At 47.8% G+C, this 24,305-nt stretch overlaps 1 protein-coding gene across 11 annotated transcripts in view; it reads right to left on the reverse strand.

Moving 5' to 3' along the window:
- tmem260 (transmembrane protein 260) overlaps positions 1-24,305 on the reverse strand; it is a 69,875-nt gene that overhangs the window by 21,496 nt on the left and 24,074 nt on the right. For 6 of the 11 annotated variants that reach the window (XR_002840234.2, XR_011982580.1, XR_011982581.1 and 3 more), the window contains exons 13-24: positions 23,958-24,134; positions 23,741-23,794; positions 23,575-23,659; positions 22,994-23,300; positions 15,012-15,105; positions 14,623-14,761; positions 14,446-14,528; positions 7,968-8,144; positions 7,521-7,727; positions 7,174-7,341; positions 6,692-6,869; positions 5,099-5,296 (exon numbers count right to left, since the gene is read on the reverse strand). Coding sequence is in view for 1 of the 11 variants with exons in the window: in XM_023828474.2 (XP_023684242.2) it covers positions 23,043-23,300; positions 23,575-23,659; positions 23,741-23,794; positions 23,958-24,134 (574 nt within the window). In the remaining 10 variants the exon portion in view is untranslated. Of the gene's footprint in view, positions 1-5,098; positions 5,297-6,419; positions 6,549-6,691; positions 6,870-7,173; positions 7,342-7,520; positions 7,728-7,967; positions 8,145-14,445; positions 14,529-14,622; positions 14,762-15,011; positions 15,106-15,349; positions 15,643-15,850; positions 15,967-20,834; positions 23,301-23,574; positions 23,660-23,740; positions 23,795-23,957; positions 24,135-24,305 lie in introns of those variants that run through there. The other 5 variants (XR_002840235.2, XR_002840236.2, XR_002840237.2 and 2 more) reach the window with 5 other exon arrangements.

Below are 24,305 nucleotides of genomic sequence, written 5' to 3' on the forward strand. Positions count from 1 at the left end.
TGCATACGCATCAAATTGTATCAAGAACCTAACGTTTATTTCGGGGATCTAAAACACAAAAGGACTCGCAATGAATATGCATCATAAGTAGCTCTTTTGCCCCAATTTCCTCAAGGTTGGGGACTACGGGCTTAAAATAACAATAAAGCAAAAAGTAAGCAAACATATATAAAGCTGCTAGTCTTTATCTGTACCGCAAACCCCAATCTGTTCTTTTTCTGCAGTTCCGGGCCACCAAGACAAATCTTATAAGACCCGCAACATATATTTTATATGCAGATAAATAAACAAGTACTACACTTACTCATAGCTCTTCGAATTCCGCAGTAGGAATTCTTTGGCCCTCTCGGTCTAATCTCGCGCGATAATAAAGATGGCAGCTTCGGCCTCAAATTAATTGTTTGCGAAGATTAGCAGAACAGGAGCCAGTAGTGCAGTACGGCACATACCGTTGAACCGGCCAGGAAAAAACGCGGCAGTTTATTCCTTTTTAATAGAGCGTGGCTTTCTATGGACGTGTTTTTTAAAAGTTTTTAAAAGTAGAAGTAATCAGCAAGGTGGGTTAATGCCGCGCGCACCAATATTGATTAGGTCTAAATGCTCGCTCTTAGGTCAGGTTCTCGCAGGCCTACAAATCTAGCAAGATTCAGTTTGACTGAACCGAGAAGACAGCGAGCGTCTTATCTCAACAGAATCGTCTGGATGAGGTTTATAAATCTGTAAAAACATCTGTCTGTGAACATCCTACGCACAAATTGAAGGATAAGAGAGTGCAGGACGCGATGAATACTATTTAATCCTTACTTGAGAGCATGAAAACACGTAAATATAAATGAGGACAAGAAGATCTTACGGCAATTATACGGTCAATTGACAAGGACTAGCAACATAACATTCCACCAGTAATAATACAGTAACCAACATAAAGTATCACATCTAACCTGCTCACTCAATAAATATAATTTTCATTCATTTATCCAGGCTTATCGAACTATAGAACATTTTGTGCATTAGTTATTTAAATTCGTGCCACCAATGAATTGATAATCTTGCCAAATATTAAATTAAAGGGTGCTATACGTACGAGATTTAAATGTTTTAAGAGGAAATCTAAAAGGATTTGGGTAAGCACACAAAAAGCATGCGATTTTTTTTCGACTGCAGGAGATCCGATGTTATTGATAGTGGGTACTGTGAACTTGACATGCTAGAGATCTTTTTGATCGACTTGTAATATTTTTACGTTTTATGCATATATATTTTTCGATAGTTATTATAATTTACATTGGAGAAAATGAACTGTATCCTATATTTGAAAGGCAAGACATTTTTCTTTGAAATCAAATAACATCTCTTAATTCTTCTGATGCTTGTTGAACGTTGCACTTGATCATATTACAGGAATTCCGGAAAATAAAAATTAACCGGGCGACTAATTGATTTTCAAAATTACCATACTCATGATAACCGGATTCTGCGTAAACTTCTTTGCGTTATACTGAATCAGAAATTCCTTTTAGACCTCGAGAACTGATTGTTATATAAAAAGTATATTAAGCAATATGTTATTACTGGAAATCTGGAATTACAAAAACGTCCTTGTTAAAGTAGACTGTATATGTATGATGTTTTATTTTTATGACTTAACTAAATTGTAGTTATGTAATTGCTCTACCTTATTAATAAAATATGCTTTTGAGGGTGAGTTTCAAAGACCATAATTCTTATTTTGAGAGAAGTATTGTTTGGCAAGCAAATCAATTTAAAAAGTGAAGGGGCGGGATAAATGTTTCCCATTATGCTTAAAATATCAATATTGTTTTATTCGGAAATTAAGAAAACTGACATAAGTAGGCATTCTCGAGGTACGTCAAAACGTAACATTTTAATATTAGTCCTCTCCGCAAACGTAATACCTAGTTATTGAAGAGGGTACAGATAGCATCGCCATTCACCGTGAATGGACATCGATTAATTGTTTCTCATAAAGGCAAATGGAAATATTTTGATATAAGATTATATGCTTCTAGTGACAATACACTGCAAACACCCTACACACCAATGCCTCTTGGAGAGTATAACGTCCAAATTGGGTCCGGCCAAGTGATAATCGCCTCATCAGTAAACATTCCGAGTGGATGGCCCTAATGGTTTCCAGTCCGCCCACCAGGCGGAGGAATCCCGCTGAAAGTGTCTAAAAACTCACTAATCGCCGTAAATTCACATGCTGTATGACATTATGTGACAGGCGAATGTGTGGACTATACTACCGAAAATCCCCAAATACTGCGTACACAACAGCCACGTGATCAAGACTGACACCTACAGGCAAATTTAGTCCCTCCAAAACGAGTTGCACATTAAACTTTTCATGCATCGCACAATTTCTTTAACTAATGGTTTCAGGAGATAAAATCAGATTTTAAATATTCGCACCGATTTTTGACATAGGTAACTAATTGCTGTCGTTCAAAGAAACAACGCCTTTCCCTCTGCAGAATAGTGAGTGTAAAACAGTAACAAACAGACAAGTTAGATTCCTACCACGATTCTCTTTAGGAGTACAAGATATGCCGCCTGAAATTAATGGACTTATTCATTGTTGTGAAACTGAATCTTATCCTCCTGAGACCCCACCCATTCATTTATGTCCATTGTAGTGGACATTTTGTTTTTGCATCTATCTTTTCACTGATGTAAGGAAACATATTTATTGCTGTGAAATTGAAAATAAAAATAAAATTGAAAAAATCTAAATTGTAAGATGTCTTATTTCCTCCAAAGACAAAAAAACCTAGAATTGAAGGACACTTCCTTCCTTGGGTCTCAGGAGGATATAGTACTCAAAGTAAATCACTTAAATATCCCACAAATTGCTGACATACTAGCTTTGCTAAATTATAACAATTATTTTTCTGTTCGGTGGTGTTTCTTGAATCCTCTAATGCAGTAACTGCAGATGAAATGATATTTCAACCAAGTTCGCTTACTTGAAAACTAATCTAATGTGTAGTGCCATGTATATTTTGGTGCAGTGGGTGTGGCTGTCGTGTTCGATAAGCCCGCAAATCAAACCTTAATCCATCTAATAGGTGCATCTGTTTACAGGTGTTAATTTTATCAGCAAAATGCGCAGTTAATGGCCCTCAATTATCTTATCTGCAATCGCAAGTACCATCCCCCATGTTTGTTTATGGACATACGCTAATTAGCGTTTTTAAATTGATCTTATTCTTTACCAGCATTTCCCCCTGAAAGTTTCTTTTAAAACTATTGCATTTTGTAAATATATAGCCTAACATAATCTACAATTAATACTTATTTTTACCATATTATTTAGCCTGTGTTACGACGGAAGATCTTTTTAGATCGTGCAAGAAAGCAAATCAACAGGACTTAAGTATTTGTTCTTGTAGATATCTAGAACAATTACTCGAGCTGATAAAGTTTAAATAACCCAGTAATTATGTCGGGCCTGTCCCTCCTTTGATGAAGAGTACTTGACAGCGAGCCACGACAACTTCAAGTAGGCACACAAACCTCTGCCATAAAGGTTCCTTTATTTCTTAATGAACCTGTAACAAAGGCCATAGAGCTACTAACCGTTAGCGTTTTACCAAAAGGAACAGAGACGCTCGTGGTGCAAATGACGTACAAATGTCAATTGCAAAAATTAATATTTGCAATTGCTTATTTTTACATTAAATGTATGTAGTTTTGTATTAGACAAAGAAATGTTTTATAAAATACTATAATCAATGCCGCGGGAAAACAGCAAGACCAGGGACCTGTTGGCCGGGCGAGGGGCGAGGGGCGCCCCCCCCCCCCCGCAGATCGTGCTTCCCCCACGTTGCTTGCTTTCTTGTGATCAGTAACCATATAAATACATGGTCCTTAATAAAATTAACTTCGGTCACATAAAACAATAATGGGCGGAGGGATGCATACTATTACCGATCAACAGAGATGGCAAATGGAGTGGAAGAGGCTTCGCAGTCACGCCGCATATGTACTCGCCTTGTTACCGTGAGACCGGGAGAAAAGGATGAGACTGGGCTTTTTAGATTTAATTACCGCTCCTTTTTCGCCCAGACCGTCAATAAGCAGAGCTACGAGCCCACCGAGGCTCTTCATTAGCCCAATTAAGCAGGTGCACAAAGAGGTCTCTCCCATAATTTACACCTTTCTAATGAAGTCTCTGTGCCTCTTAAGCCCCTGCAAACAAGATACACTCGCGAGAAAGCGTACCAGGAAATAGTAATTAATTAGATGAGACAAACAGATTATAGCCGAGGGACCCCCTAGATGGACAACTGTTACTTTGAGTTGTTCGGGATACGACCGCAGCAGCTCGCTCTCGATGAGTCAGCGTTCGCGAGCATTATTGGCGGCGCCCGACTGTCCTTTCATTTTCATGGCGGTTACACAAACGAACGGGCTCCCTTCTGCTTCATTTTTAAATGCACATTCTTGTTCATTCATAATGCAACTGATAACAAAACTACTAAATTACACGGCATTCACTAAAACACCAACGATCACGCTCCTATTAATAGTAACTAAACGTTATTTCTTTAGTAGTAGTAGTAGTAGTCGTGTTTCTGTTACACTTCAAAGAGTCACATATTTACATAAAAGTACTGAGGAGCACCACAGTGATACAGGAGGGATACACGATGGACAGGGCACCAGTATACGCTGAAGGGTTTGATATTTTTTGGACGCTTTTTTTTACGGGTACTTAAAAAGCCAAAATAGTGTAGTGGCTGCTGGTGTTTTGGAATTAAGTGTTTATTTGTGCATATGAAGAAAGGCTTGCTTAAGCATTTTTGCCTGGATGTTCTCAGAGCAGATAGTGTCCTTTTTATGACAAAGACTCTGTCGCTCTGCTATGGGGCATCACAACACGGCCCTTATGTCATTTCCTTATGCAGTGTGCTGTGAGCTCGTAATTGGTCTTCAAAAGGCTGCAAATTGTTGAGGATGGAGGGGAAGAGTGCACCCCCAGGAATACCTCATTATCTCCATCAAAGGCTGCTGTAACCTGATCCTGCATTTCAGGATGCAGTTAAGATCTAGACTCGTTTCTGGTACTTGCCTCATTTCCAGCGAGCTCAGCAAAAGCTCTGAGTTTGTCCCGAGGGTTTAATTGTGGCTGGATCAGAATATACTGTCACACCCCAAGGCCACTTTCTGAATCAGTGGGGAGGACACGATCACCAAAGGATGTCCTCAGCTTCCACGGTGGTCAACGTGGAGGAGCTCATCTCCGCAGACTTTGCCAGCACATTGGACCCTATAGTGACAAGGGAAGATATACAATAGCCGAAGAGATAGACGAGCTGTCATGTGAGACAGACAGGCAGTCATAGACATAGTTGGTGAGGCTCTGTTAAAAGTCTGAACAGCATAATAAATGGCTGGGAAGTGAGGGGACTTTTAACTGTGCATTCTGGGAAATGGAGTTCTGGGATTTTAGAAACTAGAAAGAGATACTGCACACTGGCAGAGCTATAGGGCCAGTAGGAGAAGACGGAGGGAAAGAGGACAGGAGAATGTCCCTTTAGCTATCCTCCTCTTGCAGGAGACCCAGACTCATTTCATTTTGAGGGTTTTAATTATTTTACTGTGTGAGGTTGGGGTACGCGGCTCCAGCTGTCACACCCCCGCCAGCCGCCGCCCGCTTCCCCCCCCCCGCTGAGCTAAGACAGGATTAGGCAGGATGGGGAGTGTGGCCCTCCTGCTCACAATCATCTCACCGTGCACGCTCCTCAGGTCCTGGCCCCCCAGACCCGGACCCCTCCCACCCAGACGAGACAGTATTATTCTTATCGTGACTCTGGTCACCCGCAGGCCGAAACTGGGCTAGAACACACTAAGGCATCAGTTCATATGAATTTACAACTTGATTATAAACTGCACCCCCCTGAAATAACAAAAAGGAAAATGAATAAATAAACCACAAAAGAAATGTGGTTTTGAGCAGACTAAACATGGTGCTGTGACATATTCCAAAGGTACTTTGAGACCCAATTATGATGCAAGTCCCTTTTGGGGCAGTTGACATCTATGTCATTGACATGCTTGTTTAGCCTGAAGGTCGCACCCATTGACTGGCTGATGAAGCAGTCTGAGGTCCATTGTCCTCGGCATGTGAGCATGCTGTTCTTTTGCGCCTGTGCGGAATACACCTGTTCAGTAGAATGCCCCACATGCAGGAAAACAAGGGCCTCATTTTGTGGCTTTTTGCCCTCTTAACCGGTGCAGATGTCCGGGGTAAACCGGCACTCGATTTGTGGAGATACTCCCCATTCATGCGAACCCCCTCACTGGCTGCCTGCCAGGATGTCTACTATGGGCCATGTACTTAAGGGGTTATGAACAAGAAATGCCCCCCCCCCCTTCCCCCCATTGTCTACCTCTTCACAAATCTGTCATCCCTGTGTGTCAATCTGGCCTGGTTCTCATTTCCTCTCTTGCTCCTCCTGTCAACCTCGACTTCCTCTCGTCTTTTTTATTTTCTCTCTCCTGGTCTCCACCCTCCCTCTCTCCAGAGAGCAGATGGGGAGGTGGCTAAGCGAGGTAGTCGCCAGGCATGGAGACAGATGCACTCCAAACAACCCCCCCCCTCCCCCCACCCCCACCCCCCCAGCCATCACCGCCACCAGCACCGCTACTTCTCCATGCCTACCTGTCTGGACCGTGCAGACGGGTTCTGAGAACACGTGCCGCACCAGCTCCTCCAGCACCAGGCAGACATTACCCAGGCCTGGAAAAAGAGGCCTGCTTTCCTGGGAGGGGGACAACAGGAAGCTGCCAGAGCTCCGCCTACCGTGTCACATGCCTTTGTGCGTGTGTCTTGCGTGCCGCTAGTGACATGAAGGGTGTCAAACACATTAAGGAGCTCTTTGCTCCATTGATGTGGCATCGTCACAGCAAGTCTGTATCTGAGGCGCAGAAACAAGCTATTGTCCTGTCATTAGAACTTAAGAAGTATAAAAACTGAAAGCCTAATTACAGAAAAAAAACACTTTTTTACATTTATACTTAATTGAGACAACAAAGTCACCCATGATGCACCTGAGCTTTGGGAAGGTGAGTCTTACTCTTTGGTACATGCAGTTTGAGAAGCTGAGCCCCTTATGTTACATGCAACGGGACTCTGGAACCTACCATGACACATCGTGGGTGGGGGGTTATAGAAGCCCTTCATAAGTTTGACTACGGTACAGTTCTACACTTTGGATGAGAGGCGCAGCGAATGTGAGCCATGATCTTCTCTCCTGTACATCATGGTGTGGATCAGATACCTACTCCTACCCCTACTGCCTTCTCCAGTTTCTGAGGACATAAATGGTTAAATTTCAGCGGGATTATTTTATGGGGTAAATCCTACCAATAGGTCCCCCTTGGTAGATCTTGTAGACCATGGGGGGAACGGGATTCAAACTCTGAAACTAAAGGGCACTAATTTGACTGCCTGATGAGCACAGGTGTGCCTCCGTGAGGTCTATACTCACATGGTGCGCATCATAGGACATCACAGATCAGTCAATGATAGCCTGCATATAGTACTGATTTTTTCATAATAACCAGCAGTGGTGTGCACGCTTTTAGGCTCAGCTACGAGGAAGATGGGATCCAGCCAGACAGGCAGTTCATCTGTAGAAGATTCCCTGTGCCTCACATTACTGCAGCACTGACACTCTCAGCTATGCAGGATCACACTATAGAGACAAACGAGATGCAGGGTCAACGCAGCAGACCGGGGAGAGTCTTAAAGCTGCTTTTGCAGCTATAAATGGAAGAAAAACATGGACAGAACTTCATTTCCCCTTATATAACTACAACCACAGAAGGTATTAGGCACAGTCTGTTTATAAATGATTATAATTTGTCATAAGTGTTGGGCATGCACATGAAAATACTGGAAATACTGATAAATGTAGAAAAAGAAAAGCAAAAACCTCAAGGAGGTCATGCCATCTTGTGCTGGGTTAAACGTGTGCGTTCGTTATTAGAGAGTCTCAGCCTGGTTATGCGTTGGGTCGGCTTCATGCCCCCGGTAGGGGCTGAGGGCGTCTGTAGTGATGTCACATCACATCCAGGCAGAGCCCTGGGCCCCAGCACCACATCCCCACCACCTGGATTGCGGATTAAGAAAAAAAGTGGATTACGCAAACATCAATAAAAATATAGTAGAGCAAATACACTGGAGAGGGAGTGCAGGCCAGCCTCTGTTATTCCTGAAGGTAAACACGTGTGTGCTTTTTAAAAATGAAAACTGATTAAAAACCGACTGGAGATGAAATTCAAGGTAAACATGCTTCCATGTCAATAATACAATGTAGTATCTTCACATATATTCAGCGTCTCAAAGACTGTATATTACACACATACTCAGTACTTGAAGTGGGTTTTTCTCTGAAGATTACTGGGAACATTTCCTGCATACTGGCACCTTATAATGTACCGGTAGTGACTGGCACTACAAATACTGCACATCCTGTATTTTATTTATATGTATATATAACTGTACATCTCTGTATCATATTAATTTTTTTCTAACTTTTCCAGATTATAAAACCTTATAAGAGCTATTTATGTCTCTATAGCAAACAGGTACACGTTTGTGAATATGTACTTAAACACCCAGATTTAGGATCTTTCTGGTCTTTGCCATGTGTTTCTCATATATGCAGTGAGACATGTGGCAAACACTGGTTTGTGTGTGTGTGTGTGTGTGTGTGTTATTTGCCTCTGTGCCTGTGAGTGCAGCTTCCTGTGCTGCCCAGGTGCCCCCCAAACGCACGTCCGGTCTGGACTCATTGTTGCCTTTGTTTGCTGTGACGTGTCTGTGCTCAGTCTGCGCGTGTGAGGGCAGCTTGCCCCGGCCCACGACTCCCCTCTCACCCGCCGGTGGCTCTTTGGCCTACTTTCGTAAACAAAAACAGGCATTTGTTTGGCCATTTCCATTAAAAAGGAAGAGGCAAGCAGAGGGCAGGCGGACAGCTGAGCTGCTGGGGGGGGGGCGTGGGCATGGCCGGGGCTGACCGAACAAGTGAGACAAAAGGGTCTCTCAACAGTAATGACAGTAAAAACAACAAGATACATATATATTAAAATATATCAATACTAATATATACATCCATCTCTCTCTCTATGAATGTATCTACAAAAATTGAAAAAAATAACAGGTCAGAAATATTTTATAATTTAATGAATAGATATAGTAAGTTTTTAACATGAAAAACTTTAAATTACCAATAAAATCATATATGTAAAGTTTATAAAAATGACAAATTAATTTTCATGTAAGAAAGGAAGATGAATTGCATTTTTTTTAAATATATGTATTACCAAATAGATACCTTGGACTGCAATAGTTTAAGCGATATTCTGTACTCTAACGAGTTTCCGCAAATTTAGGACACTGTGACCACCGTCGTATTCTTGGTAGACATGGCTGGTCGAACATGACTGAGACCACAGGCTACTTCACTGTATATACAAGCCAGCAGTAAGCTTTTAAAGGGCATCTTAAGTGATTGTAAGATCATGACTGTCTGTGGTCATGTGTGCATTCAGGGGTCGGGAGCAGGTTGGTGGGGGCTGGTGGCACTGTGTCAGTACATGCGGAGCGAGTCCTTCACTCCTGTACAGGGAAGGGGGGGCGGCTGATTGGATCAGCTGTTCTCTATGGTCCCCATAGGGCTAACCCTTCTTGTAAGGGGGGTGGCGGAACAGGCTCACTAATGAGCCCGGGCCCCAGCTCGTTAAGACCCCACTGCCTTAATTAGTGGCACACCAACACAGTGTTGAATGGAGGGAGGCATGAGGAGTGGGCTGGTCCACTGGGGAGTTGGGGGGTGGTGAGGAAAGAGAAGGTGAACAAGTGGTCCATCCCCCCCCACCCCCCTGCCTGTAAGCACAGCAGGGCTCTTCCCTTGTTCCAACTGCCCCTCCTCCCTCTGATGCCTATGCCCACGGAAACCCCCCCCGTCAGGCCCCTCCACAAACCTACATTCCCACATAGACATCTGTGTCCTTCAACGGCAAATTCGGTTGACTTCAGTTATGAGTTAATGTGCCATGTTTGCTGTTTTTTTTCCTGCAATAATGAAGATGACAGAGATGACTTTCACGTTCCAAAAACACACAATGGGGCAGTTTTCAGATTTCTACGTGCCAGCTTACAGCCTCAGAAAGCTCGACTGCAAGCTCCTAAAAGACAATAAACACAGTTTCACATCTAGACACAAGTGGTCTGAAAATCCCATTGTGGCTTAGCCTGATTTACCCTGATAACATGTTACTTGCACTTTATATAAATATAAAAGGAATTACAGAGAAAAAGCTACCAACACAGTACTAACAGAGTACCAACACAGTACTAACAGAGTACCAACACAGTACTAACAGAGTACCAACACAGTACTAACAGAGTACCATCAAACCACCTGCTGCTTGAGAGAACATTGATGGAATTATGGGATATTATTTTGAAAGACACATCATCTAGCCTGGTCACTTGCTCAGTTGTGTGCCTCCCTTAAAGGAGACATGAAGGGGGGGGGGGGGTTAGGAAGGATCACTGTGGACAGAGGAGTTTGGGCAGTAAGGCCACCAGCCAAGGCCTGCAGGAAACTGGTGAATATCATGCTTTTACCAAGAGGCAGCCAGTTTAAGGCTCAGACCCACATGCAGGGTAGCATCACGTGGCTACGTGCCTCAGTACCAGCTCGTCGCTGTGATCTCTCTCGGCAAGCGTGTGGCAGGTGCCCACGAGGCGAAGCACATTTCCTACTTGGGGTGGACGAAATAATCATGTGCACATTTATGTATTTGGGGTCAGGGGTATTTTGGGGGAGGGTCCCAGATGGGTTAATGGGGAGCTTAGCATGGGGATTACAGTGCAGCAGTGTGGCCTTCAGACTGAGCTGCAAGGGCTCCAAGTGAACGTCAGCCACCCATCCCAGCACAAAACCAGTGGGCTGTGGGTGGGGGTTGGCGGGGGCTGGTTGTGGCGTGGAGAGGGTGGGAGGGCATGCCACTATGAGCTGGCACACACTCAGGGCAGCCCCCCCCCCCCCAACTCCAGCCGATCTGCTGTGCATCTCTAACCCATCCTCCAAGCATCCCCCCCCCCATTGGGGGGCCTCAAGCTGCTGGACTAATCTGTTTGTGAAACATGTATGGCTCCCCACCCCCATCCCCAACAAGCACCTCGTGTCGCCGGCCCGTCACAGGCCCAGACCCAACCCAGCCGGGGGAGATTGAATTGTTAAGGGCAGGGACGACAGCTTCACTAATTAAATTCCCCAGGTTAATCCCCGCAGAGCTGATCTCACGCCTCACCCCGTCCAGGACAGCAGTGGACAAGGAGGAGGGATAACAAACAAACACGCGTTTCCTCCAAACAATGGGTCTGCGCGTGGAAAACAAGACATCTAACCCCAACTTATAATCAAGCTGAAAGACACATTCTGCCAAAGGCATCATTTTAACCCAAAAGAGAACCTGATCAGCCTCTGATGAGTGGTGGAAATTAATCCTGGAATCACCTTCATTTTTACAATAATAATAATAATAATTATTATTATTATTATTATTATTATTATTATTACAATGGTCCCTGAAGTTCCTTCAATTTAAAATTCCCTTTTCCTTCAGAAATGTTCATACAAACAGTGTAACTTGGTGAAACATACTAAGACTCAGTGTGGCATCATCAGAGCAGTATTTTCGGAGCTTTTTTTCTAACATTATTAAAGATCAGCCCCCTGCCCCCCCTGTCAGTCAGCCTCAGCGGGTTTCTGTCTCATCTGAAGGGGCTGTGTGACACAAACCTGACTTCAGCAGCTATGAAGACCTCCAGACCCAGACTGCTGCGGGCCACGGACACACCCAGGAATAATGTTTCTGCAACCCCGCTGCCCTCTGAAAGGGTACCAATTGGGCCCCCAGCATGCCGTCTGTCTGTTATTGACAGGGCTGGGTTGAGCCAAGAGGGGCCCACACCCCACACCCAGCCTCCGGCCAGGAGAGGGCGCTGAAGAACACCTTAGGCCTTTAGATACCTTAGAGCAGGAACAGTGGGAGAGCCAAATGCTTCACCCCCCCCTCCCCAACACTGGAGATGCAGTGGTCTGTGTCACAGCCTCCCGGCAGGGTGCGACAAAGGCCTCAGCTCATTTGCCACCAGGATGGCCCTCGCACTGGGGGTCACTAGAGGGCTATATGTTATGACCGGTATGTCTGTGGGCAGGCACGTCTCCGTGGGAGGGGATTCTGCATGTCTGCATGCTATCGGGCGCCAGACCACCCCAGGTACCAGGCTGTCAGTGGGGCCATTACTTATCAATGCCCAAAAACACAGGTGGGGGGGGGATAGGGATGGTGCAAAGTGGCATGGAGGCAGAGAGGGCCGTGTGGGATGGAGGAGGGGGTGTTGGCTGGCAGAAGGGGTGAGCGAAGGGCAGTCGGCAGTGGAAAGCATGGCGGGGGCTCAGAAGCGCTGGGGTGCGGGCACACTCAGAGGTGTAATGCCTGATTACGGGATTAGGAAAGCGCCTCTCTGCAGTTCTTTGAGCAACAATTATTAACATTTTTGAGTCTCTAATCCCGGATAAACACAGCTTTTCAAGAACAACAGCGCGTCTTCCTTCAGTCGCTCTGACTCGCAGGGTCTCTGCACAGGACTCTGCCTTTTACGGAGGAAGTGACATCACAGGGGGCAGGGGCGTGGCCACTAAAGTTTTTAAGGAAGGACAGGACAGAGAGAAAACCTAAAGTTGGAAACTTGGTTTGTTGAAAGGGGTGTTTAAAGGAACGTATTTATTTACACATGTCCCTTGTAATCAGTTTCCAGGTATTCTCTGGAGTGCAGCTGCAGAGGTCCATGGGCCACCGGTACTGAGGCACTGAGGCACTGAGGCAGCCCGATGCAGGTGGGCTGGGGTAAACAGGTCAGAGAGCTGGGGGATTATAACAACGGTGCAGAAAGACGCCTGACTACGGTCACCATGGACACGCCAGCAAGATGCCATGCCAATCGGTATCCCCGCCTTTGTAATCACATTCCCAACGGGCGAATCTCTTGCCACAAAACAAAAATGTTCTACAGGTTTGAGGGCTGTGTCTCTCTGGCAGTGAAGCCTGCAATCAAATGGAAATGGCTGATCAGGAAAAAAGTAGCCAATCATCCCCAAACCCATGATCGCTCACACCCTCATCTTGACCTGGGAACCAGTGAAGCGGGGGCACGTGACAAGTTGAGACTCTGTGCTGTGGGGGTGAGGAATGTGCCGCTGCGTGTCTGTGCCTGCGACACAGGTTGCTGTGCTCTCCGGAAACTCCTTCCACACTCTCTTTTCCTCAGCTGATACTGCAGAAGCAGAGCCCATTTTGAGTAGCCTTTTGTCCAAATTTTAAGCATCAATACACACGGGAAAAACCAGTTTAACTGTCACAAAAGCTACTTTCATAGGACATGAACCAGCAAGGTTCAGAACGCAAATGAAGATTCTTATCAGCCAGGCTAGCTGCACCCTTACTGAAGGAATAATCGATTGTACTTAAAATTTATTTACAATCAAATTAATAAGGTGTCATGCAGGCAAAGCCACATCAAAAAATATCAACCAGAGTCATTTCTGTAGGTTTGTGACACGTTTTCTGTGCGACATGGACATTTACAATCCAATGGGACTTCTCCAGGGATGTGCATGGGGAATTTCATGCTCCAAATGGATTCTGGAGTTCAAAGTTCAGGAAAACCAGAAGATTTTAAATTGGGCACACTTGAAAGCCTCTGAACATAACATTCGGGGTGGGCGGGGGGGCGACCAAGGCCAGAGGAGACTGGGTCAAGTGAGGAAAAGCAAGTCTTTTAAAATAGTCCTGTGAAGTTTGCCGTGGCAGGATTAAATTATGGGCGAGAGCAGAGCCTGGATCAGATAAGACCTAAAGAGGGATTTCAGTGAATAAATGGAATCGGATGATGCGTACAAATGATGCTCTATCGTCCCAAGTGTATTTCAGATCCGCACAGATGATTCGGGAGGCTGTTACACGCCCACTTTCTCGACACAGGGCCTCGCAAGGCAGGGGAGTTAATGTTGATAAGTGGCCGTTTCTCTGGGCTTGCAAAGGCACTGCGTTATTTTTCTGGTTCCAAAAGAATAACGCATGAATATGATTTTCAGTGATGAGTGTTTGGAAGCGAACCATTCACCCGACCACACACCAGATTTAAAAATGGCATCAAAGTCTGCGCTTTCCTGATCTTCTGAGATCAGACGCTGACATAGATCCAGCCTCACCTTCCTGGATCAGGCTGAGAAATATGCTGATTAACAAGCGAAGCTGGAATTAGTGCTGACCTGAGCAACTGGAACGTATGACAGTCCACTAAAGGCACTTGTGAGGAGAGAGGGGACTTACCTGGAGGTTAGTATCCTCCTCTTAGCTGAAGAAAGAGCCCAGAAGAACTGAAGATCACTGGTGCAGGACAGATCTCAGGAGAGCTGAGGACCAGCAAGGGTGTCCATGACTTACAGAACCCAACAGTATGTGTGATATCACCACTGTATCCAACAGCCACCCGTAAAGGCGACTTACCCAACATTGGGTCTTTTGGCTGCTTTGCTAGGGGCAGCACAGTCTCACCATGGTTACCACTGTTGCCTCAAATTGCTGGGGCCAGGGTTCAAGTCTCCGCCATGTTCTCCCCGTGTCGTCGTGGGGTTTCTTCTGGGTTCTCCAGTTTCCCCCCCACAGTCCAAAAACATGCTGAGGTTAACTGGAGTCACCAAACTGCCCGTAGGTGTGCTTATGTGAGTGAACAGTGTGTGAGTGTGTGTGCCCCGCGATGGGTTGGCACCCCATCCTGGGTTATTCCCTGCCTTGAACCTGTAGCCTATGCGACCCTCTGTGACCCTGAATAGGACAAGCGATTACAGAAAATGGATGGATGGTTGTGTTGCTGACAAAATACTCAGGGTAAGTACCTGGTTCAATGATTCTACAGCAGGTCCTGTCTTGGAATTATAACGGGCTGCCTTTTGATTAAAGTCGTTCAGTGCTACCCTATCTGCTGGACACCTGAACCAAAAACAGCAAACAGTTTACACTCAGTTTGTTTGTCTTCTCTAGATTGCACTGATAGGCCAGACGACTTCATTTTCCCACAATCCCCCTGTACATTCATTCCCAAGCGCTAAAGAACAACTCCAGAGAGCTGGAACACTGTTACCACATGGACCTGTTGCGCAGCGACCAACAGCCCACCCGTCTCACTGCTGGGTTATGTGGGGAATACATGTTAGGGAGCCCCCCCCCCCCACTTGCCTTCACTCCTGGGCTGGGATCCTAGTGTCCAGGGGCTAGCCTTGCCTGAGGGAGGGGGGGCAGGTGGGGGTGTGCTGCTGGGAGCGTGGCGCCCATCTGGCAGGGCAGGATTTAGCCCTAATCCCCCTAGCCCCTCCACAGGGGGCCTGCAGACTGCTGATCAGGCCTCCCCAGTGGACAGACGCACCACATACTGCAGACTGCTGATCAGGCCTCCCCAGTGGACAGACACACCAGATATGATACACCCAGGAACACACATGTAACATGCAGTCCCTGCAAAACAGGGGACTGCCGACCCCAAAAACAAACACACACAGACACATGTTTAAAAGCATGAGGGTTGGGACTCACACACACAGCCAAACAGACATCAGGCTAAACTGAACACACACTGTGATCCTCCTTGTTACTCAACAGCAGCCCTTACTAACCTGACGTGAGCGCTACCCAAAATCCCAGAATCCCGCATTCCTCACCACCTGCCCCTTTTCCATACCACTGCGTAATCACTGGTTGCGGCATGTCAAGAGCCGTGTCCGAAGGTCCAACGGCAGTCCTAATGGGATCACATCTTCCTTCATAGCAGTTTCAAGCGCCCTTGCTTTGTTTGACCTGTGTGGAAGCCGCCGATTAATTAAGGATAATATTTTGAAACCCCACACTCTGAGCACAGGAGCAGGGGCACCACACTCACACCAACTCAAATTACCCCCCAAAATAATGCTGTCCACCTGTAGGCATTCAGGAGATGTATAGACTGACACAGCCTCTCACAAACATACTCACGTGCATGAACATAACCTAAATATACCCCCAAACATACGTAAACACACACCTAGTCATAGGCACCCTGTCCCTAATAAGACAATCGCACACTATAACAAACACACACGCCACGGTTATGGTAGGCACCCCTGGCAGGGGGCCCTCGCAGTACTCTCCCCCCGCGTTTCTGTGTGCCCACTAGCTCGGTGGCAGGACACAGAGACTTGCTGGAGGTAGATGGCTGAGCAGTGTACACCCTGAGAAGAAACCGGTGGCCCCCTCCCATGCCGAGGCAGCGGCTAGGGCCACATAATCGCTGCAGCCGGGAGGGGCCTGGCCTCAGAGGCTCCACACTAGCACCCACACGGCATTACAGCCTTTATACAAGGCATTGCACAATATCTTGTTATCCCATTCAAGTCCTTCTATTAGCTGAATTGGATAGCGGGATTTCGATTTGTAAACTGGGAGCTTTCAGATTAGTGCGAGTCTGCGTCAGCACGCGGGGCACTCCCCGGTGACCACGCAGCTCGCCGCAGGCACGTACGCATCCGCGGTCAGCCTCACGTGCTGGCAGTGGGCATACGGGCTGCGCAGCACCACCGTGTTTGTAATACGTCAGCAGACAGGAGGCTGGCATCCGCGCTCTGACACGAGGTAAGGGAACGGCAGCGGGTGGGGGGCACCGGTCCGCCTCAGTCTGACAGCATCGGGCCGTGACAGACGGGCAGCCGGCACGCTGCCCCCGCCTGTCCGCGGGCCCCTACTCAGACACGCCGGCCCGCAACAGTCCGAGGAAGCAGCAAATTATGGAAATGCTGGCCGGCGCGCTGAATGGGGCTGAATTTCTTAACGTGGCACAAAATTACTACCTTGAGGGAGAGAGGCGGGGGGGGGGGGGGGTGCATGAGGAGGGGAGCCATGTCAACCGGCGAAAGTGCTCCCCCTTTGCCTGCCCTACACACACTCAGAGACTGCCGGTTCGACAAAGACGTCACCGCAGGCGCGTTCCGGCACGTTCCGGGGGCCATAGGCGCTGCGCAGACATGCCTAATGTGGCTGTTTAGCCCCTCAATTATTTAAATGCACCCATGTGAGGATGGGCAGAATGGGGGGGGGGTGGTGGTTCCTTTTCTGCCCTCCCTTCCTGGCAGCTTGGGGGGTGCAGGGAGCAATAAATCCAGCATGCAGCCGGTGCCCACACCCCCCCCCCCCCTCACTATGGGGACACTCGTGACTCTGTCTTTCCGGGTCTCTGGGCTTCGGTGTGGCAAGACGCACAGCTCAGGGTCCGGTAACTCGGTGTTCGATGCTTACGGCACGATTTAATGTGATTTGTTGCCAAGGCCTGAGTGGGATATGAGGAGTGTGGAACCGTATCAAAGCTGACCAAAGCCGGTCGCCCTCACCCCCAATCCCACCCGGAGTAAGGCACTACGGTGGGGCAGAAACGATTTTTGGGGGGAAAGTCAAAACCAGTTACCATGGAGGATATGATAGTCACTGACTTACGATATCGTTTCACTGTCCTCACTGCACTAAAAACATACAGAAACACACTCTACACAAGCAGAGAGAGGAAGGAGGACTGACTGCAAGCCATCTGCTGGTGGCAATGCCCCACAGCAAAGCACAGCGACCCTCCAGGAAAGGAGGCTCAATTAATAAGCATTACCAAGGTTAAAAAGGGCAAGATAAATGCCCCCCCCCCCCCAAAACACCCCCTGGCTCCTGGATTCAATGTGCAGGAAGGTTTTACATGAAAAAGCAGGGAGTACTGAGGATGAGGAGAGGTAAGGATGGGGCTATAAAGGAGTTTGGAGTCCAAGATGGGGGGGGGGGGCAGAAAGAACCTACAGTGCCAGAGGGGGATACAGCCGAAGGCCTGTGGTCAAGCTATCATCCAGCAGCATGTACAGAAGGCAGGCAGGCAGCTATGGCTGGGTTAGTGGCACTGAAACCGCACGGCGCCCGTCATCACATCCCTGGGGCCTCCAGATAGGCTACCCACAGCCACAATACAGCAAGGCACACTGAGGGACATGGAGACAGGAAGCCACTCTTACACAGGGAAGCGTGGAACACTAAAGACACCCTCTTAAGTTTAATATCCTCCTCTTGAATCTAAGATACAATATATACAAATATGTTGGACAAGTATTAATCCAGTGAATTTTTTTTGTTTTTGATTTTTGTATGATTATATACACTGCCTGGCCAAAAACTTCAAAAAAAAAAAAAAAAAAAAAAAAGTCATACACTTTAATATTTCGCTGGGCTGCCTTTAGCCTTGATCATCATGCACTTTTGTCAGTGCATTATTTCCACTATGCAAGATCTCAACATTTTTTTTTCATCCAGATTTGCATTAATTTCTTGGCGAGATCTTGCATTGATGAGTTGAACCACTCTGCAAAATCTTCTTCTGGACATCTCAATGACTTTCAATGGGGTTGAGGTCAAGACTCTGTGGTGGCCCTTTCATGTGTGAAAATGATTCCTCACGCTCTCTGAATCACTCTTTGAGGATTCAGACCCAATGAATCTTGGCATTCTCGTCCTGCAATATGGCCATGGCATTAGGGAAGAAAAAATTCATTGATGGGATAACCTGACCATTCAGGAGATTCAGGTACTCAGCTGACTTCACTTTATTGCTGCATAACATTGCTACCTGTAATAATGATCAATAGCTCTGAAGTATTTGCTGATTAAAATTCAAATGATCTTTTTTTGGCCGGGCAGTGCTAACATACACTAACAAAAGCTGTGCAGAGCTGTACTCAAACCACCGGCAAAGTCATCAATTTCTATGGCAACATCACAGAAAAAGTCATCAGTAGCACTGACACACCGTGGAGGAGCTACAGCCCAGGGCAGGATGGTCAGACAGTGATGTAAGGTTGGCCTGTAAGACCACGGGAGTCACACGGCCATCCATCCATTGGATACACATGGCTGTCCGCAGTTAGGTTTTGTGAAACAACCACCATGATTGTAAAGGAAAGGCTTGTTTATAGTGATCTGTCATCGCTGGGCAACAGGTTAAAAAAATGGAAGTTATTTTTAGTTATTATGAATAATCATGCCATTGGCATACAACCTGACGGTACAGAAGTCTTTAATTACATGTGTTGCACTTTTTAAAATCCATAATTTTTCAAAATGCAACAGGTAGTACTACGTTACTGCAGGCATCAAGTCTTCAAAAAAGTAATACAACAGCGACCGTTATCTTCAATGATGAAATATTCTACGGAAAGTGGTAATAAATTAAGAGCAGAGTTCAGAGAGCGGCTCTGCCTTCATCCCGACGTCGCGCCTTGTTAGAGGTTCTGGGATACGGCAGCTGTCACGCCAAAAACGAGCCGTTAAAACGGGTGTCCCCGCTTCGGGGCCAGCCTGCAAAGTGTGCAGAAGGCGAGAGGCGGAAGCAGCTCCGGGCAGCCCCGCACGCCGACCCGCCCCATGCCCCCCCGCAGCGCGGTGCGCCCGGCAGCCAAAGCCGTCCTTTCAGCCTGCTTCCTCGCTCCGTCTATCTGAGACGTGCAGCAAGCAGAGGTGTCGCTTCTCCTCTGGCATTTCGGACAGTATCTGCCTATAGAGAGCAGAGAGGAGCACGAAGAAACAGAAGGGTATTATCAGGCAAGGATGAGAGCAGCAAAGGCATTTTCTCTCTTTATTCCTCTCCTAAGCCCTGGGCTTTGCTCCCAATCCGATTGGACGATACGGCCAGGGATGTAAATGAAATGCAAAGAGGAATAAGGCTGGCTTCTCATCTCCAACGTGCCCCCCCTTTCTCTCTCTCCCTCTCACACACACACACACACACTCTCAATGCTTTCCATCTCTCACATGCTTTTCTCCACTGCTATTCTCTCCCTGGCTGTTTACGGTGCCGTCTCTCCAGTCCCATTCATGGGCCTGCATCCCTCGCTCCCCCCCCCCCCCACACCCCTCGCTCGCTCGCTGCCTCCCGCTCCCCCCTTCCCTGGCTGGGCTCACGGCCCTTATCTGCTCACACGCCCCACATTCCAGCGTTTGCGTGGCTCCCTGCCTGCATCCGTGGTCACGGCGATTCCACGGGTTCCCACAATCCCCCAGCAGCTCGCCGACTCGGGGCGGGTAACTGACACTCACGGCGACAGAGCTGCGAGCACGCAGGGGAGGGGAGTGAGAGACAGAGAGGGAGAGCGAGGAAGAGAAGTGGGGGGGGGGGGGAGAGAGAGCAGGAAGCCCACGGAGGAATCGGAGGGATTGAATCGAGATGAAAAGAGAGCGGACCTGGGCAGGGAGATATTCTGCTATTACTGGACACCACTGGGCTCCTCAGCTCAAGGCCAACTGTGTGACTCACCCCCAGCCAGCGTGTCATCACTGAAATGTCTGCATCACACACCCAGTGTGGCCCCAACGCACTGCACACAACTCAATCTTCATGGGGACTCATTGCATGAGGGGGCGACTGTGGTGGGGGCTTAGTGACGGCAGCCAGAACTCCACATTAATCACCCGTCCAAACCCCCCCCCAATCTGGAGTTTGGACCTTCGCTGCTCCCTACGGACGACTTTCTTGTCCTGCTACAGGCCTGAGACAAAGCCCAAGGAAATGGGTCAAAGTCCCAGTCTGATGTGGAGCATTTGGCCCTGAAGAAGGTGCCCACACAAGCACACTGCCATCTACGCAGAAAAGACCAGCCAAGAGGAGAGAGAGATACAGAGCAAAGCATCTTTATTAGAGTGTTTAATCCAGGGTTTTTTTTTTTCCTGGAATGACGCAAGGCGACAGACCCATCCGTGACCGGACCGATCTTCTCTTACAACTCACGGAAAATTACATTTTGATGAGGTCTCTATTTTCCCCGTCGCTGGCCGACTCCAAGAGTGAAACGCCCCAAGGGTCAGAAGCAGCCGTTTGCTCTGCCGGTGATGGGTGGGGGGGGGCTGTTCCTATACGTGCACACGTCATGCAGCACAGAGCCAATAGGTCTGGGTCACCCAAGTACAGCTATCGTTTAATTCACAATGTCACATGGTGCCAGGATGAGTAAAGAAGGAATTTTTAAAAAGGATTACGAATTTGAAAAGTTGTGATTTATCTACATTGGTACACTTGTCTGAAAAGGGATGAAGCCTTATCTTTATAGCAAACAGCATGCCCAACTCAGAGCAGTACATGTGACACATTAATGAGCAGCAGCAGGCACTGAACGCAGCAGCAGCTCACCCATCCTTCACTTAAAGAGTCACGTACGCCTTCCACTTCTTCTCGTTTAGTTATTTAAATGAGTGGGTGGGCAGACCCTGGCAGCGTCGCTCCACGCCGAACAGGACGACTTCCGAAGTCGATGGGGAGTCAGAGTCTCAGGAAGCGAGCTTTAAGGCTGACTGGCCAGCGCGCTCTTCCCTCTGCAGGCCACTAGGGGCATGATATATGAGCGCAGGGATGCAGCGGGACACGGACGCAGGTGATGACACGTGGACACGTTTATTACACTTTTCTTTTTATCAATCATTTCTTGGCGTATTTTATTTGTTCAGTCATACCATAATATAAACAGCCAGCCAGGACTGTGCTTCTGGTAGCGTCCCCATACACATCGGCACCCCTCCAAATTGAAAGTTTATCGTTTGGCCATCTGGGACATTGACATTAAAAAAACAGGGAATTATGGGTAACATACGGAAAATGCAATTTGTACTGAAGGCTGCTGAGATGAACACAGTTTATGAGGTTACCTGGGGACCCAGGCATGTTGCACAGGCAGTAAAGGCAGGATGAGCAAAATGTGACAGTCACATACCATCTACAAAAACATTCACAGACCATTGAATAAAACCAGTCAAGGTTCCCTGTGTTAAGCATTCCGGAAGTACCTGCAAAGCCTCATCATCAAACAGCTGGTGCTTGTTTTTAACCTAGTTAGTCCCTTTAAAAGGACTAGCAACCTTTAGTGATCTGGACCAAACCAGCAAGTGACACCACAGAGCCTGACCTGGGGGATCCAGGCCAGCGTGCCAGTCTGCCATGCAGCCTCCGGTCCAGTCAGAGGTATGCCTGCACCTGAGCTCCTGTGCTCCCAGAATGCCCTGGGGGAGTCCGTCACGGGGCGGACAGGCCAGCATCCAGGGAGCCTCTAAAAGGGTCTCTGGCTCTGACATTTCATATTTCCTTTAAATCCACCAGGGATTAGTGCCAAGTCAAAAAAACCAAACCTCATCACATCCATTAGCTTTTTGCGTTTAAATCACAACAGCAAGATGGGGGCGTAAGTGCCCCACACTAGTGCAAGTCTGCCCCAGATTAACTGGCCGCTCTAATCCCCGACCCCCTCTGAGGGCGGCAGTAACATGTCAGAGGAGAAGTGGACAGCGGGCAGTCCCAGGGGGCCACAATTACAGCCATAAAACCCAGAGTGGCAGGCCAGCCGGACCGTTTAAAGTGACCGCCTGGTAAAGCCCGGCCTGCCGGCCTGCTGCATAAGTCCCGCTCCTAAAGGCATATGTTCTAGATTAGTGTTTACCAATCTGGTCCTCGAGGAGCCACAGCCGGTCCATGTTTTTGTTGCCTCCAAGCTCTCTACCAGACAGTCCACAATTTTGCTTCCTTCGCAGGAACTGGCTGGGAGCAAAAACGTGAACTGTCTGTGGGTCCCCGAGGACCGCATTGCGAAGCACTGCTCTAGATATTTCCATAACAAGCAACAGGGATTGGCTTTCGAAAAGTCTGTCATGGCCACTGATTCGACCCACCTGAGTGCCCCCACCCCCCCCCCCATTATGTCACACATATCATACATCTGCCTTCAGTGCCAGTTTCATACATGAAACCCTCACACATGAGAAGTGGTTTGGCCCCACAGGAAAAGCTCACTGAACAGGCTCCGGCCGCCTCAAAGTGATCGATGGACATGACCCTGGCCTCAGGTGCTGCTCCGGCTGGCTCTCAGCCTCTGCCTCTCTTTGTGCAGGTGGTTAACGGCGGTGTGGATGGCCTCGGCCTGCGGGTCCGTGGGCTCCTTGTCCAAGTAGCGGCCGAAAGACTCGATGCTCTCAGTCAGCAGGCTGTCAGTGTCGTGGCCCTGCCCCCCGACTCTCAGCAGCCTCTCACTTGCCAGCGCCAGGTTCTTGTCCCAATTGGTGGGGTGATTCTCATGCATGTCTACGATTTCCTTATATAACTGTCAATCACAAAAAGAGGACGGATATTTGCAGAGTAACTTTGTATAGCAAACACTTATGGATTCGAAAGAACTGCGTAAGTCAATTGCAATATCCATAATATGTACAGAAAAGAATTTCCAAGTATAAGAGCACAGCCGGAGTCTCAGTCGATAAATATTGTATAAAAACATATAAACATTGAGTAGATCCAGACTCTATTAAAATGTATACATATATAACTGGCCCCGCTGTTTGTGTATGATATGTAACAGTGCCAGTAACTGAACTCACACGGTAGGATAGTTCATAGAGCCGGGCCTTGCTCTCCTCTGAAACCTTCTCTGCCAGCTCAAACAAGAAGAAGGCTGTCTTCATCCTGAATCCAGCAGAACGGCCGTTAGCCATGAGCAGAAGCAGGGGTGCCGCATAGGCGCAGCCAGGCCGTGTGGCACCTTACCTGGCCTGCCACATTTCCTCGTTAGCGACCTTCTCCCAGGAGCTGGGCTGGAAGCTGCAGAGGGCACATGTCCGAATGAAGTCAGCTGTTTGTGACGTGCGGCCGGGCGAACAACAACGCCGTCGCTCCCAGGAGCAGCTGCAATCTAAGACAAAGAGCTGGCCCTCCGCGGCAAGCCCCGCCCCCCTCACACAGATCGCCATGCTGACCACCGCACCTGTCGTGTGGCTCGGTCCAGTTGTACATGTCTCTGGTGCGCTGGGCCCACTCCTCGGGGTGGAAGCGGGTCTGGATGGGCACCAGCTGGTCGCAGATGCCCCAGGGCCAGCGGGAGAAGCTCCTCTCCCAGCTAGGGTCTCCCTCCGGCAGGCCGATGCAGGTGAACACGTTCCTCCTGTGGACATGCGACAGAGGACAGATTAGCACTCTGAGGGCGGCAGAACTAACAAATTAGCCAGGAATATATACCTCTCTACATTCAAGAACTTCCCTTAGTCTAGCTGGAATGTCTTTTAATTATCACACACTTCTATGGGGATATGGAGCACTGGCCATATCTAAATCA

The sequence above is a fragment of the Paramormyrops kingsleyae genome, chromosome 14, assembly GCF_048594095.1.
Source record: "Paramormyrops kingsleyae isolate MSU_618 chromosome 14, PKINGS_0.4, whole genome shotgun sequence".
NCBI lineage: Eukaryota > Metazoa > Chordata > Actinopteri > Osteoglossiformes > Mormyridae > Paramormyrops > Paramormyrops kingsleyae.